Source organism: Sebastes fasciatus, chromosome 2, assembly GCF_043250625.1.
Source record: "Sebastes fasciatus isolate fSebFas1 chromosome 2, fSebFas1.pri, whole genome shotgun sequence".
NCBI lineage: Eukaryota > Metazoa > Chordata > Actinopteri > Perciformes > Sebastidae > Sebastes > Sebastes fasciatus.
Window position 1 is genome coordinate 25,023,104 of NC_133796.1, and position 14,316 is coordinate 25,037,419.

At 36.8% G+C, this 14,316-nt stretch overlaps 1 protein-coding gene across 1 annotated transcript; it reads left to right on the plus strand.

Moving 5' to 3' along the window:
* Positions 1 to 2,909: 2,909 nt before the first annotated feature.
* nae1 (nedd8 activating enzyme E1 subunit 1) lies at positions 2,910 to 12,846 on the plus strand. The gene is made up of 20 exons (XM_074615285.1): positions 2,910 to 3,055; positions 4,507 to 4,610; positions 4,703 to 4,763; positions 4,860 to 4,890; positions 5,091 to 5,162; positions 5,528 to 5,607; positions 5,986 to 6,095; positions 7,175 to 7,284; positions 7,393 to 7,455; positions 7,588 to 7,651; positions 7,745 to 7,836; positions 7,985 to 8,044; positions 8,165 to 8,298; positions 8,475 to 8,550; positions 10,041 to 10,080; positions 10,717 to 10,803; positions 10,929 to 11,021; positions 11,216 to 11,330; positions 12,112 to 12,161; positions 12,257 to 12,846. Exons 1-20 carry the CDS (start codon positions 3,006 to 3,008, stop codon positions 12,364 to 12,366), a joined length of 1,602 nt encoding a protein of 533 aa, XP_074471386.1. The 5' UTR covers positions 2,910 to 3,005; the 3' UTR covers positions 12,367 to 12,846.
* The last annotated feature ends 1,470 nt before the right edge of the window (positions 12,847 to 14,316 follow it).

Consider the following 14,316-nt stretch of genomic DNA (forward strand, 5'->3'; position numbering starts at 1 on the left):
TCTGCATTAGGTCAGACCCCATGATTATAATACCATATATAATGTCTTTTGCTATACTTAAATTATAATTAAAGAAATGTCATTATAGATTATTGTGATCAGTGTTTCAAGACAGCCATTCTCTGCTAATTAGACAAAATCATCAATATAGACTAAAGATTAAAAAAGAAGTGTATACCTTTAGCAAGAAAAATAACAACAACAAAAAATATACAAATGCATGTTCAATGGTCCTATAAACAAACATGATCTGCTTTAATACTACTTTGAATTAAATCTGAAAACTTGGTTTCCAGTTTCATTCTGAGGATATACAGACAAGAGACAGATGGATTAGGTCAGCCCCTTTTTTTCCAGTAAGATATGATTATAATACCATATATAATGTCTTTTTCTATACTCAAATTATAATTAAATAAATGTCATTATAGATTATTGTGATCAGTGTTTCAAGACTGTCATTCTCTGCTAATTAGACAAAATCATCAATATAGACTAAAGGCAAGGCAAGGCAGCTTTATTTGTAGAGCACATTTCAGCAACAGGGCAATTCAAAGTGCTTTACATAAACATTCAAGAACATTAAGACAAAGTGCAAAAGAACATTAAGACATAATTAAAACAGTTATAAAAACATTAAAGATTAGAAAATAAAAACAAGCTAAAAATAAAAGCTAGGATAGAAGCTAAACTAGAGAATATAACACACAAGAGTAAAAGCTCTAGTGCAGTATAAGATCATTATCTGGTTTAATAAAAGGCAGCAGCAAACAGGAAAGTTTTAAGCTTTGATTTAAAAGAACTCAGAGTTGGAGTTGGTCCTGCAGTTTTCTGGGAGCTTGTTCCAGATATTTGGTGCATAAAAACTGAACGCTGCTTCTTCTGCATGTTTAGTTGTGACTCTGGGGACACTAAGCAGACCTGATCCAGTCGACCTGAGAGGTCTGGATGGTTCATAACATAGCAGAAGATCAGAAATGTATTTTGGCCCTAAACCATTTAGTGCTTTGTAACCCAGCAGGAGTATTTAGAAATCAATCCTCTGAGAGACTAAATATACAAATGCCTCTGTAATCGTCCGATAAACAAACATGATCTGCTTTAATACTACTTTGAATTAAATCTGAAAACTTGGTTTCCAGTTTCCTTCTGAGGATATATAGAGAAGAGGCAGATGGATTTTTATTGTTTTGTTGTTTTATTGTCAATGTCTTCTATAAAGCACAGGTTTACTTTGTGTCACTGTAAAGTTGTTGTTAAACTAATCTGGTCAAGCTGATACAATTAGTCGATTAATCGATCAGTCAATTAAGAAAGTTAATCAACAAATATTTTTAGTAATGATTGAATGTTTGAGTAATTTTTTTGCAAAATTGGTAAACATTATCTGGTTCTAACTTTTCAAATGTGAGGATAGTCTAACTTTAGATTTGTCCTTATAACCTCCAAATTAATTGATTATGGAAATACTTGAGGCAGTACATGTGGTGCAAATAGTGGCATTATTGTTATAAGATAAGTTAAAACTTTATTCATCCTGAAGGAAGTGCTGTGCAGCAGTTGCAATACAAAGTAGGAAGAGTGCCAACATATATACAGTATATATATATATATATGTATATATAAAATACATAGATGACAATACGGTGCAAATAAGGTGCAAATCCGAAATATATACAATGCGAAATGAGGTTAACAGTATGGATTATACAAATATAAAGAGGTTAAGGGATCAGTCTTGTAGCCTGTATAGATATGTAGCCTATGTACAGTATCAGATAGCCTATGTTACCAATGGATACATTAAATCCTGGATATTAAAGAGTAACTTTCAAAAAATATATATATAATTGCTGCTCTGGTTGCCACAAGTGCCCACAAACTGTGAAGTCACTAGAAATCATCAGCAAACTAAGAAGTTTCATAAATGTTTCTTGTTTATTAACCTTATATTATTCCATGATTTATCCCTATTTGATTCATGGTAATATTGTTTGGGCAAATACATACCCCTCCAAACTTCATAACATTTATTTGTTGCAAAAACGATTTGTAAGATTGTCAACTTTGTCAAACTCTAAGGAGGCTTCTGCTCCACTGTTCAGGAAACTGAACCTTCTTTCAGTTTATGACATAAATATTCATCAGATATGTGTGTTTATATATAAATATATGTTCTTGCCTTCTTCTCTACCATCATCGTTTAGCAACTTCTTTAAATCTAATTCTCAAATTCATTCACATAATACTAGACAGGTTAATCATCTTCACCTGCCTTTTTACAAAACAGAACATGGCCAGTACTCCGTCAGATATCATGGTGTACAAATATGGAACACCAAAATACATATTATCAAGAGCTCGTTATCCTTACAACATTTTAAAAGGAAATTATTTTTTTTCTGTACTGTTTTTTTGTATGTATTTCATTGTTTTTATTGGATTGTTTCCCACTGTTTGGTTAGGTTTTTCCTGCACATTTTGTGTACTTCTTGTTGTTGTTGTTTAACTTTTGTTGTATTTTTAAAATGATGTTAGTTCAGATCTTTCTTCCTTTTTTGTCATTGTTATCCTTTGTATAAGCCTGTGGCTTCTTGACCTCTCCTGACACATTTCTTGTTTTGTTTTTTTCATTGACTGGATTTTGTGCAGTTTTATTTATGTGCAAATAAATAAAAAAATAAATAAAAAAGTACCCACTTGTCAATTTGAGCTCACCATCTAAATCTTGGGTGAGATGCCCCTTTTTTGATGCACTTCACTGCCTCTATATATTGTACTGTATATATTAAATATATTAATAACAATTTATTACTAACACAATTTTTTTTGTATCACAATTTAACAACCTTATGCCAGTTTATTAAAGTCTCCATGTGGAGCATCACTGTGAGAATGTGTGTGGAAAGTGCGCAGCTGAATCTTCGCGCATGCGTGTTTGTGACCGATCTGAAGTTAAAATACGTCAGTTGTGACGTCATTACGTCACTCATTGTACAGAAACCATGGCAGCTACTAAAGCCTCCAAAGAGCAGAAATACGACAGACAACTCAGGTAAACCACACTATAGCTCAGGTTTAACACATAAAACGTGTATTTATTTATCTAAATGTTGGGCACATTTAAGCATAGAGGTCCCAACAGAGACATTAGAGAGGCAGAGGAGTGCTAACGTTAGCTGTGTTAGCTTGTGATGCTAACACAGCTAGAGATAAGGCTAATGGTTGATGAGCTGTTTCTCTGTTTGGTGTTTCTCTGTTTCTCTGTTTCTCTGTTTCTCTGTTTGGTGTTTCTCTGTTTCTCTGTTTCTCTGTTTGGTGTTTCTCTGTTTCTCTGTTTCTCTGTTTCTCTGTTTCTCTGTTTCTCTGTTTGGTGTTTTGGTGTTTGGTGTTTGGTGTTTGATTGACCATCACATGTGCCAGCTTGTCTAATGACAGCCTGTCACTGAGCTCATTTACCTTCACTGTGTTTGATGGTTAAACCTGGTAGGAGTCAATGCTACTGAAGCTGTCACAGCTGAGCCATTCATGCAAAGTGGCTTTTATTGTTTATTTGTTGAAAGGCAAACAAGGCCATAAATACTTATAATTGTATAATATAATATTTTTTTAAGTAAGTTAAGTCCAACATAATATTATAATAATAAACAGTTAGATGATAACAGCATCTCTTGCACAGATCCAGTTGTTTTAGAGGTTTACATCAGCACTATAGTTGAAACAGAAACCAGTTCTGCTCTTCTATACTGATTTATTCTGACTTATTGTTTTGGGTAAAATATGCTCCTGCAGTGCATAACAGAAATTTGTTTATTTGTTTATTTATTTTTGCACAATCTAAGACTATACAACATAACAAAAAAAGTAAATTGATAATATACAGTGCAGGAAGAAGCAACAAACCCACTGGGCTGATCTGAAGCCTCCACCTGGAGACAAGATCAATATAAAGAAATAATATGACTACATAATAGTGATAACAAAACAATTAGGACAAGATATATATAATAGCAACAATAACAATACAGTAAATATATAAAAAAAAAGACAAGTGTGTGTGTTGCATGGAAGTGTATGTTTAGTGTTTGTGAGGAGGATATTGATTTAAATATCTATAATGACTTCTTGGCAATCATAACCAAACAACATTGTGAGTGGGATAAAATAAAAAACATAAAAAAAGAAACATGGACAACATGGGGGAAAAGCAGTTACAAGACAGCAATGAAATGACCCTTTAAGCGACTTTTGATACATTTGACAGATGAACAGTTTATTGATAGATGGGAAAAGCTACTCCATAACTTGTTTCCCCTAAATCTTATCGAAAATTGACCTCTTCTAGTGAGGAATTTAGGAGGATGAAGATCTAGAGATTGACGGATTGAGTAAGAATGGACCTGAGAATTTGTTTTAAAATAGGTTTTGAACTGCTCAGGAATATTTACAGCTGTTGAGCATGAATTGTATCACTAGGTGGCAACACTTGTCCATGTTGTGTTTCAGACTGTGGGGTGACCATGGTCAAGAATCACTGGAAAATGCACATGTTTGTCTCATCAACGCCACAGCAACTGGGACAGAGATACTGAAGAACCTAGTGCTTCCAGGTAAAACAGATGATAGATGATGGACAGATGATAATGCTGCAGGTGCTGATGAAAAGCATCTTTCTGATTGAATTCATTCATCTCTTTGTCAGGTATTGGAGCATTCACCATCGTTGATGGACACACAGTTTCTGGGGAAGATGTAGGAAACAAGTAAGACTGCAGTTTTTTTTTTTTTTAAAGTTGATTTAAGCTTGAATTAATGTGTTAGTTTTACCTGTGTGTTCATCTCTTGATCTTGTCTTGCAGCTTTTTCCTCAGCAACAACAGCATTGGAAAGGTATGTTTTGCTGAAATAAATTATTTTATTAGCATATGTAAGTGCACACAGATACAGTCACACAATTTCCAAAATTGTCCTTGCCCACCTGCTCCTTGCATCTGTATCTCTCCTCGTTGGTTATTCATGAAATCATTTTTTTATATTTTTATTAGGGGAAAAAGTGTAATGTATTTCCATATGTGTATTTTATGTTGCAGAACAGAGCACAGGCTGCCACTGAGCTGCTACAAGAACTAAACAGTGATGTCTCTGGAAACTTTGTGGAGGAGGTTGGTATTGTTTAAGTTTTGACACGGTGCCACAGATGTTTTCTCAAACGTAATAATGTTTCAGTAGGAATTGAAAGTACACAGATCTTTAATACAATACTATAATACATACTTTAATACAACAATGACACTATTAACATCACACTTTAAGACATTAAAACAGTGAAAAATGCTTTATAAGGTTAAATAGACCCAGTGCAGATTCAATACAACTAGAGGTAGAGAATGTTAAGTTTTTTTTTTATTACATGAAAGGAGGTCTATGAATACAACATGTGTTGTGTAAATATGTAAGTGTATTGATCAGTATCGTCGCCCTGATAGTGACGGAGATCCCTCTTGTATTTTTTTTGTTACGCCTGCAGAGTCCAGATAAGCTTCTGGACAACGATCCAGAGTTTTTCCACAGGTTTACTATAGTCATTGGTGTCCAGTTACCAGAAAGGTATGAGATATATAGTTTATGTTTACTCTCATATTTTATTGTAGGAACCTAAAGTTTGCTGAACTAGATTTTTTTTAGTATCATTTCAAAGAAATCTCTAAACTTTGTGCAGTCCATCATGGAGGAACTTTACTGTAAAAATATGATGAAGCAACTTGTTTATGCTTGAGGAACTCTTATACATTTGCTGCAAGTGCAAGAGCCTTCCCTGTGGGTTTTTTTATATTTATATTGCAATTGGTGAAGATATTTATACCTTTCAATTTTATAGAAATGGTTAATTACTTTTGTAGAAACTTCTTTTTTTAATCGGCTTGATTTGTTATTAATTTAATTTCTGTCCAATTAACTTCTCTCAATTTCTCTAAAATCCAACAGCACATGTTTGAGGCTCGGCTCAGTTCTGTGGAGCGCCTCTGTACCGTTCCTCGTCTGTAAAACCTACGGCTTGATCGGCTACATGAGACTGGTGGTGCAGGAGCATACAGGTAAGTTCAACAGCATTCCACTTTGAATCCACTTTTCTTATTATGACACACTTTATAACATTAAATAACAACCTTTGATTTCAACTTTTAATTGGTATTATATTTAAACATGGGTAATGCTTTCAGCTTGTAGCATGAACCCATGAAATTGCAAACGCAGTACTGTGATGAATAACATGTCATTAAGTCATGAATATTTACATGACATTATCTGCTTGTATCCACACTGTTTGATACATGGTCATTTTCACTGTGGCTCATAGTTTATATGTGAATTTATTTTATTTTACTTTATTTTATTTATGAATATAGAACACAAAACAATCCAAGGGATAACATGTAAAGTGTAAACACTTATTTCCAACATGGTCCCTGTTGTCACAGAAAACAGGACAGACAATCGCGCATAACATGCACAGAATCCCTAAAACGATAAGCATCATAACCAAGGACATCTTACAGATGGAAAAACAACAGAAATTAACTTCACAACCAATCTATGTGGTAAATGGACTGCATTTATATAGCGCCTTTAAAGTCTTCCGACCACTCAAAGTGCTTTACACTACATGCCAACATTCACCCATTCAGATGCTGCCATACAAGGTGCCACCTGTACATCAGGATCTAATCATTCACACATACTCGCACAGCGATGGCACAGCCTTCGGCAGCTATTTGGGTTTCAGTATCTTGTCCAAAGACATTTCGACATGGGGACTGGATCAACCGGGGATCGACCCGCCGCTCTTCCGATTAGTGGACGACCCGCTCTATCTCCTAAGCCACAGCCCTCCTGTATGTCCTAAAAGCATTCACAAAACCAATAGACACTAAAATAGAAGCAATAAAAGCACTAAAAGTGTTCATAAAAGAAAAACAAAACAAAAAAAACTTTCAGGACCTCCCTGTTTAATTGGTCATCTTAGCCCAGAGATGAGCCCGGATCTGCCCTTTAAAAACTTGCCTGCTTGATGTTTAACAGAAGGTTATTCCATAGTATAAAAAAACCAGCTCTGAGCTATGCTGTTAACCCGCTGCACCTTGCATGAGCATTGTGACCGTGCCTCTCTCTTCAGTGATTGAATCCCATCCGGACAATGCCTTGGAGGACCTGAGGTTATACAAGCCTTTTGCCGAATTCAACAACCACATTCAGTCCTATGACCTTGACAGCATGGACAAGAAGGTGTGTACTTTATGGTCAGCTCATTTATTTATGCACATAAGTCAGTTTAAACCATGCCAGCTTTACACAACTGATGGTACTTCTTTCCATTCTTTATTTAATGTGCAGGATCACAGTCACACGCCGTGGATTATCATTGTTGCTAAGCACCTGGAGAAATGGCTCAGTGAGGTACGGTGCAGTTTCTGTTGCCTCCCCAATGCCGAGATGTCTGACAAATACTCCCATCACTGATATTTATGCTTGACTGCTTTGGTTAGTGTTGTTGTATAATAAAATGTCACTCTATGTTTGTCGTTGTAGCACAACTATCAGCCACCGAAAAACTACAAGGAGAAAGAGGCCTTCAGACAGTTTATTCGAGAAGGTATCTGTGGACTATATATGGATTGTATTTGCCTTTAAGTCCAGTGATTTGGCTGTGTATCTCAAACTTTTCTGTGATATTGTGTTCCTTCAGGGATCTTGAAGAATGAGAATGGTGTCCCAGAGGATGAAGAAAACTTTGAAGAAGCTATTAAGAATGTCAATACTGCTTTAAATCCAACCAAGGTGCGGTCAGATCTCAAATAATCTAATCTAAATCAAGGTTTTTAAGAGTTATCTTGTGTCCCATTCAACATATGTCTGTTTTCTATAGTGTCACATTTAACAGTCAAGTCTAGCGTGACTCCTCTAGTAATGTGTCTTGTTTCTGCAGATTCCCAGTGCTGTTGACGACCTCTTCAATAGCGAGCAGTGTAACAACATCACATCACAGGTTTTGACTTTTTTCCCCGAGACCATTCTATTAAAAATTACACACATAGTAATATAGTTTTACACATAGTTTAAGATAAGTCGTTTTTCAGAGTGTATTCTGTTGGTGTTTGTTTTCCAGACGCCGCATTTCTGGGTGATGCTGCGAGCTGTCAAGGAGTTTGCTCTCAGTGAAGGCAATGGAAGCCTACCGGTACGGGGAACCATCCCAGATATGATCGCTGACTCTCAGAAGTTCATCAACCTTCAAAATGTGTAAGTGTGGAATATTTAGGTGCAAGATGTGTAGATACATTATTGGAGGGCACAAGAGCAACAAAAAAGTTATCTGATCCAAAAGTAGATCCGCTTCTATTTCTCTCTTTCTAACAGTGAATGTTTAATAATGTGTTCTTGTGTGTGTTGCTGTTCATTTTTGTGTCTTATTTCAGATACAGGGAAAAGGCCATGCAGGATGCTGCAGCTGTTTCTAAGCATGTAGAATGTCTATTGCAGTCTGTTGGAAAGGTATGTTGTAAACCCATGTAGTCATTGAATAAGAGTATCTAAATTAGGGTGTTTTAGCACCTGCAGTTCGGTTCATTTAGTCCGGACCAAGAGAAAAAATTATATATTCTTGTGTTTTAGTTCTAGTCCGGTTCCCGTTCACACTGACATTTTAAAAACGAACCAGAGGAGTAAACATGAAGTTATACAGACTAACAGGGAACTTGTTTATTGGACAGTTGTGGAAATTGTCATCCTGCATCACAGTGCATGACCCACGTGGGGAAATCAAATTCTAGTTTATGAAGCACATTAATGCTTCTGATGTGTATATTTATGTTCTTTGATTAATAAGTGATTATAAGCATTATTAGACTGCAAACCGACTACATGTTACGATGAATAATGGTAGAGACTGGACTGTACAAATGCCCTTTTGCACGCTCCCAGATGACTGGTGCGAACGTCGGGGAGCGCACGAGGCGTATTACTGTAGAATCACGGAGTCGGATACAAGCACAGCGGTTTTAACACCTTTTGACCTATTAGTCAGGGAAAATACCCTTTTCTACACATGGCTTTGATTACAGATCAATAAGATTGCTTCCTGAACACATTTCACAATCAGCAGTTGAATTTATTAGTAGTTTAGCTTTTGAAATCATGCTAAAATCAAACATCTGCTATCATAAAATCCTGTGGTTGGTTTGTTAGCTTTCACACCACAAACGAACCGTACCAGAGTCCTCTTGGAAGCGAACCGAGACTGTCTTCGGTTTGGTTGTTTGATCTGCACCAGGGTTCGATTGACAGCTTTCACACCAGCCCAAAAGAACCGTACTTACCGGGCAAACAGACCTGAGTTCGCTTCAAACAAACCAAACGGGTTAGGTGTGAAAGCAACCGTAGTCTGAAAAAACTTTATGTGATTGAATTTAGGGCTTTATTAAATCAATTAATTTCTAGCGTGCTCAAAATAAATGTGTGAGAGGTCAGATGAATTAGCTGTGACTAGGAAGCACTCGATTTCATGTATCACAGCAGGAACTTTTAAACCAAAGTGACAATATTACTGTTGTCGCAACTATCAAAGCTGCTTAGTGGGTTAATATACTGTATATGGACATCTGTACAACAACGCGAAAATATGTGACGCGCCCCACAGAAAAATAGCACCTACTAAAAGGTGACTAATTCATGTGTGCATCACAAATACAATCCTAGATCCTACAACTGTATCCAGACACGATTTAACAAACTTTGGAAACCAAATTTGTGATAATCGGTTCAGACCTACACCAAATTTGTCTTTTATTTCAGTTGTTAATCAGTGTTTCCATCTTGTGTCCTCATTGTGGCTTTTTTGGTCACTTTTGCATGATGGGATTAAATTATGATAGCATAAATAGATTTTACCCTGAAATACTCGATATATGGGTGAACGTTGTGCTGCTTACAAAGCATTTGACTAAAAATGGATTTCCACTGAAATACTTTTTCCTTTCCACCAGCCACCAGAGAGCATCTCTGAAAAGGATATCAAACTGCTCTGTAAGTATTATCAAGTATACATTTTTATATTCAGTGAGTATATTTACATGCACAGAAACCTCCCCTCATTCTGATTATTGCAATATGCTATCCATAATACATACTCTATAGAGTGTTTACAGAGGCATTTGTTTTATATTGAGGTGCAGAAGGGTTTCATTAAGTCACATTTCTATAAGAACATTTTCAAATAAGTTATGTAATGCCTGGAAATTGGTAAAAAAAAAATATCCCTACTTCAAATAATGCAGCCTTTAATTCCACAGGCTGCTCTGATTATTTGTGGTAATTAGTGTATTATCCATATAAACGATCTTTGTAGACAAATATGTATGTACACATGATATAATGTGTGAATCAAAACTGCCTCACGCCGTCTATTCATCACTTAAGCTGTGTTACTAATTTAGCGGCCCGTCAAAGCACCACGTCTGTCATGTGTTGCAATCATGCAGCAGTTGTTGCCTTTTCTGACTTCAAAAGTTTTCATTTCTCTGATCATGGAGAGATTAAGATTTGTAATGCCGTCAGTGTTTGCTCCTGCTGCACTCAGTCTGCATTCAAGTGGAGCATAATGTACTCTGTTGCTGCACCTGCAATACGTGTATTGTTAACTGTAGTTGTTTGTGTATCTAGGTAAGAATTCATCCTTCCTGAGGGTGGTGCGCTGCAGATCTCTGGCTGAAGAGTATAGTGTGGATTCAGTAAATAAAGATGAAATCAGTAAGTTGGAGATGAATGTCCTCCAGTCTTGTTTATTGTCATTTCTTTATGTATGAGCTAGTCCTGTTTTCTCTTCTGTTAATGTAAAGCATATTCACCTATTAACAATAGCTGTGTGTTCTCAGCTTCAAGCATGGACAATCCAGATAGTGAGATGGTCTTCTACCTCATGCTGCGCGCTGTTGATCGCTTCTATCAGCAGCACTCCCGCTACCCAGGTACGGCCGAGGTTTATACTTTAAAGACATGAACAAGATATGAAACATCTCCATGTAACTGACTTGAAACCTTCACAAAATCAAACACATGGTAGTTTGATTTTACTCTGCAGAATTGTCTAGATCATTCCTCCTGATGCCAGAATACAGAAATAAAATGATTTTATCTTTCACCACATGTCCTCTCTTACCAGGAGTTTATAACTACCAGGTGGAGGACGACATCAGCAAACTGAAGCCGTGTGTGAACAGCCTCCTGCAGGAGTACAGCCTCAACGTCAACATCAAAGACGACTACATCCATGAGTTGTAAGTCAGGGCCGCTGCTGGGTTTACTGATTGGACGGATTTTTCTTTTTTTTTTTATTCAAATATTTTTATTGAATTCTTTTCCACTTTTATGCAAACATTCATACACAAAATGTAACAAACACTGGACATCTAGCATACCGCTACATGTTTACCTTCACATTCTGTCACACTTATAAACAGACATAACTGCTGTGCTCGCAGGGGAGAGAGATAACTAAATAAATGAATTATAATGATCCAAATTAAGTGGATCAGAAAGGAAAAAATAAATTACACTTAAATATACATATTTCAAAAAATAAATACAAAATACTATATATATTGTTAATAAGAATAAGATTGATGATAATAAAAACAAAAGGGAGAGGATTAGGAATCATGATTGGACTATACTAGAAGAGGGAAATACGTGTTGAAAATACAATAAAAAAAGTTGCCAGACTTTGTGGATTTTTGAAGATGGTGAATTTAAGGTGCTCAAGTTTGAGTTGTGACTTTACCTCCTCCACCCAGCGTTTATGAGACGGTGGCTCAGCCTGCCTCCAACTAAAATGAATCAGCCGTCTAGCCAGTAATGTGGAAAAAGCTATAGCCTCTGCCTGATCAGTCGATAACTGTGTCTGGTGTTACATCAAGTCAGACGGTTAGGGTCGACATCTTTGCTATACATAAGTGAAATCTTTCTAAATATATCTGTCCTTAATGGAGTGATTGTTAAAGACTGACAAATAATTATGACCTTTTTTTTTTTTTTTTTTACCCTTTTCACAACCCTCAGCTGTCGATACGGTGCAGCGGAGCCACACACAGTCGCTGCATTTTTGGGAGGTAATATTTTAAGTTAAGATAACAGCATGTCACACCTATACAGTGCTAATAAATCCCAGATGTTTATTTATTAATCTTCAATTGTGTTTCTTTAGGATGTGCTGCTCAAGAGGCCATCAAGATCGTCAGCCACCAGTTTGTGCCCTTCAACAACACTTTCATTTACAACGCAATGTCACAGACCTCCGCTACCTTACAGCTGTGAATACAGTCACTGATCCTGAGTTTGCTTACAGACGTTATCAGAGAAAACAGCAAGATCCAATTTAAACTGTAAAGTTAAAGAAGGAAGAAAGACTGCATTTTTTTATCACAATATTTGAATGTGATAACTGCCAACATGTGTGCACTAAAACCTAAACATGCTTCTCATGCAGAAGATCAAAGGTCGGGACTCTTTAGACTATCGATCATAGAGCTTTGCCGCCGCCTTCCTTAAATTTCCACAGACATTTCGTGTGGCAGACTTCATTAAACAAAACTGGAAGTGAAACTAATTCAAAACCTTCATGTAGTATTTTCATCTGTGAAACTCCACATTGATGGATGATATATTACACCGTAGCAGCACTTTGTATACTTTCGTCACAACTGTCTCTTATTGTATTGTGTTTGGCACAAGGTGGAAGATGCAGTATGTAGTGTTTAACTCTCATGCATTACTATAAAAACAATGAATATTTAACCTGAACTTGTTTATTTTTATTACAAAGGGAAAGTTGTCACATATTCAGGACACATCTTGCAGTGTGCAAAACTGATTTGTCCCTCGCTCATCCGCCAGCTTTTGGGCTTGCACGGTTTAACCTCTGTTCAACAGTCTGCTAAACACTTTGAGTTAAGCGGCCATCACTTGTTGACTTGTTTAATAGTTGAAAGAAGGATTACACAGTTATTTAGCCTGAATAAATGTTAGATGACAAGCGTGTGAGCTCCTTGAGAAGCCTGTAATGTGATGACATTATTTTATGTGACACCAGAGGGCGCCCTTCCATGTTTTACTATTCATAGATCAACATGTAGGTTATTTCACATACCTGTTCATTGACCAAGTCCTGACCGTTACTGACCGCATTTGACGTAATCGGCTTCTTTTGCAATGTTACTTATTAACCAATATGTCTCAATAGCTGTCGTGAGATGCCTTAAAGTGTGGAGGAGTGTAGAGAGAGAAGTGCAGAGGACGCTGGTCTTCGTAATGACTGATCTAATAGGCAGGACCGAGTCTTGTTGGAGAGTTATGTTATGAGGGTCATTGTGATGTAACGGTTGGGCACGGTGAAGTTTGTCATTTGTTTTTTTTTCTCCCTGAGACTTTGGCAGAATGGAAATTTGCCCTCAGCAGCAGATCTTTTCCTTTCATCCCCTGCAGCTCTCCCCATGCAGCGATCTGTCTCACATTATCACACACACACACACACACACACCCTCCGTCTCCCTCCGTCTGAGAAAGGATAGAGCGGGCTGCCAAGAAGTCCTCTGGCCATTTCCTAAATGAAGATTTCGTCCACTGCCTAGAAGATTATCATGTGTCCATCCATCCACCCACTGCCTCTTAAGATTATCCTGTAGTCGCAGTGCCAGGTTTATTAGGACAAACCAGACAGAGGTGCAATAACTTTAACTTTAACTCCGTTAAATAATGTACGTAATGTCATCAGAGGTACAGTAGTTGCTCAACTCTATGCCTCTGTTGTACGGTTTCAATCCTGCCAGATTTTCTTCTTTCTCCCAGTTCTGTCTGTGTGTCTTAAATAAAGACAACACTGAGGGAATAGAGTTCCCTTTTAAAACAAAGTAAACATTTACATTATTTGAACTGTGTGTGTTATTGGTCATTTTATCCCATAGCTGCACAAGACATCTATAAGGGAAGATCTTTGTCTCTCAAGTTGAGTTTCATTGTTCTATTATTGTGTGTTGGTAATCGCCTGTCCTATAGCAGATTGTTTCTCTGGTTTGTTGAAGTAAAGTTCTGAATTGTCGTTGCTTTTTAAGCCCCCTTCATACTCCTAAACATTAACTGTTATGCTATTCAACATGTACTCCCTCTTTTGTTCTTTCCAGCAATGAGACTTCAAGGCATTGCAGACGGGGCACAAGGTCAAATTTTGATTTTGTATGCGTCCAGCCAATTTGTATACAGCTGTGTCAA

Coding starts and splice junctions, on each gene's coding strand:
- nae1 (XM_074615285.1), top strand. CDS start 3,006: ATGGCAGCTACTAAAGCCTCCAAAGAGCAGAAATACGACAGACAACTC. Junction 3,056..4,506: donor AAATACGACAGACAACTCAG/GTAAACCACACT, acceptor GTTGTGTTTCAG/ACTGTGGGGTGACCATGGTC. Junction 10,804..10,928: donor AGTAAATAAAGATGAAATCA/GTAAGTTGGAGA, acceptor GTGTGTTCTCAG/CTTCAAGCATGGACAATCCA.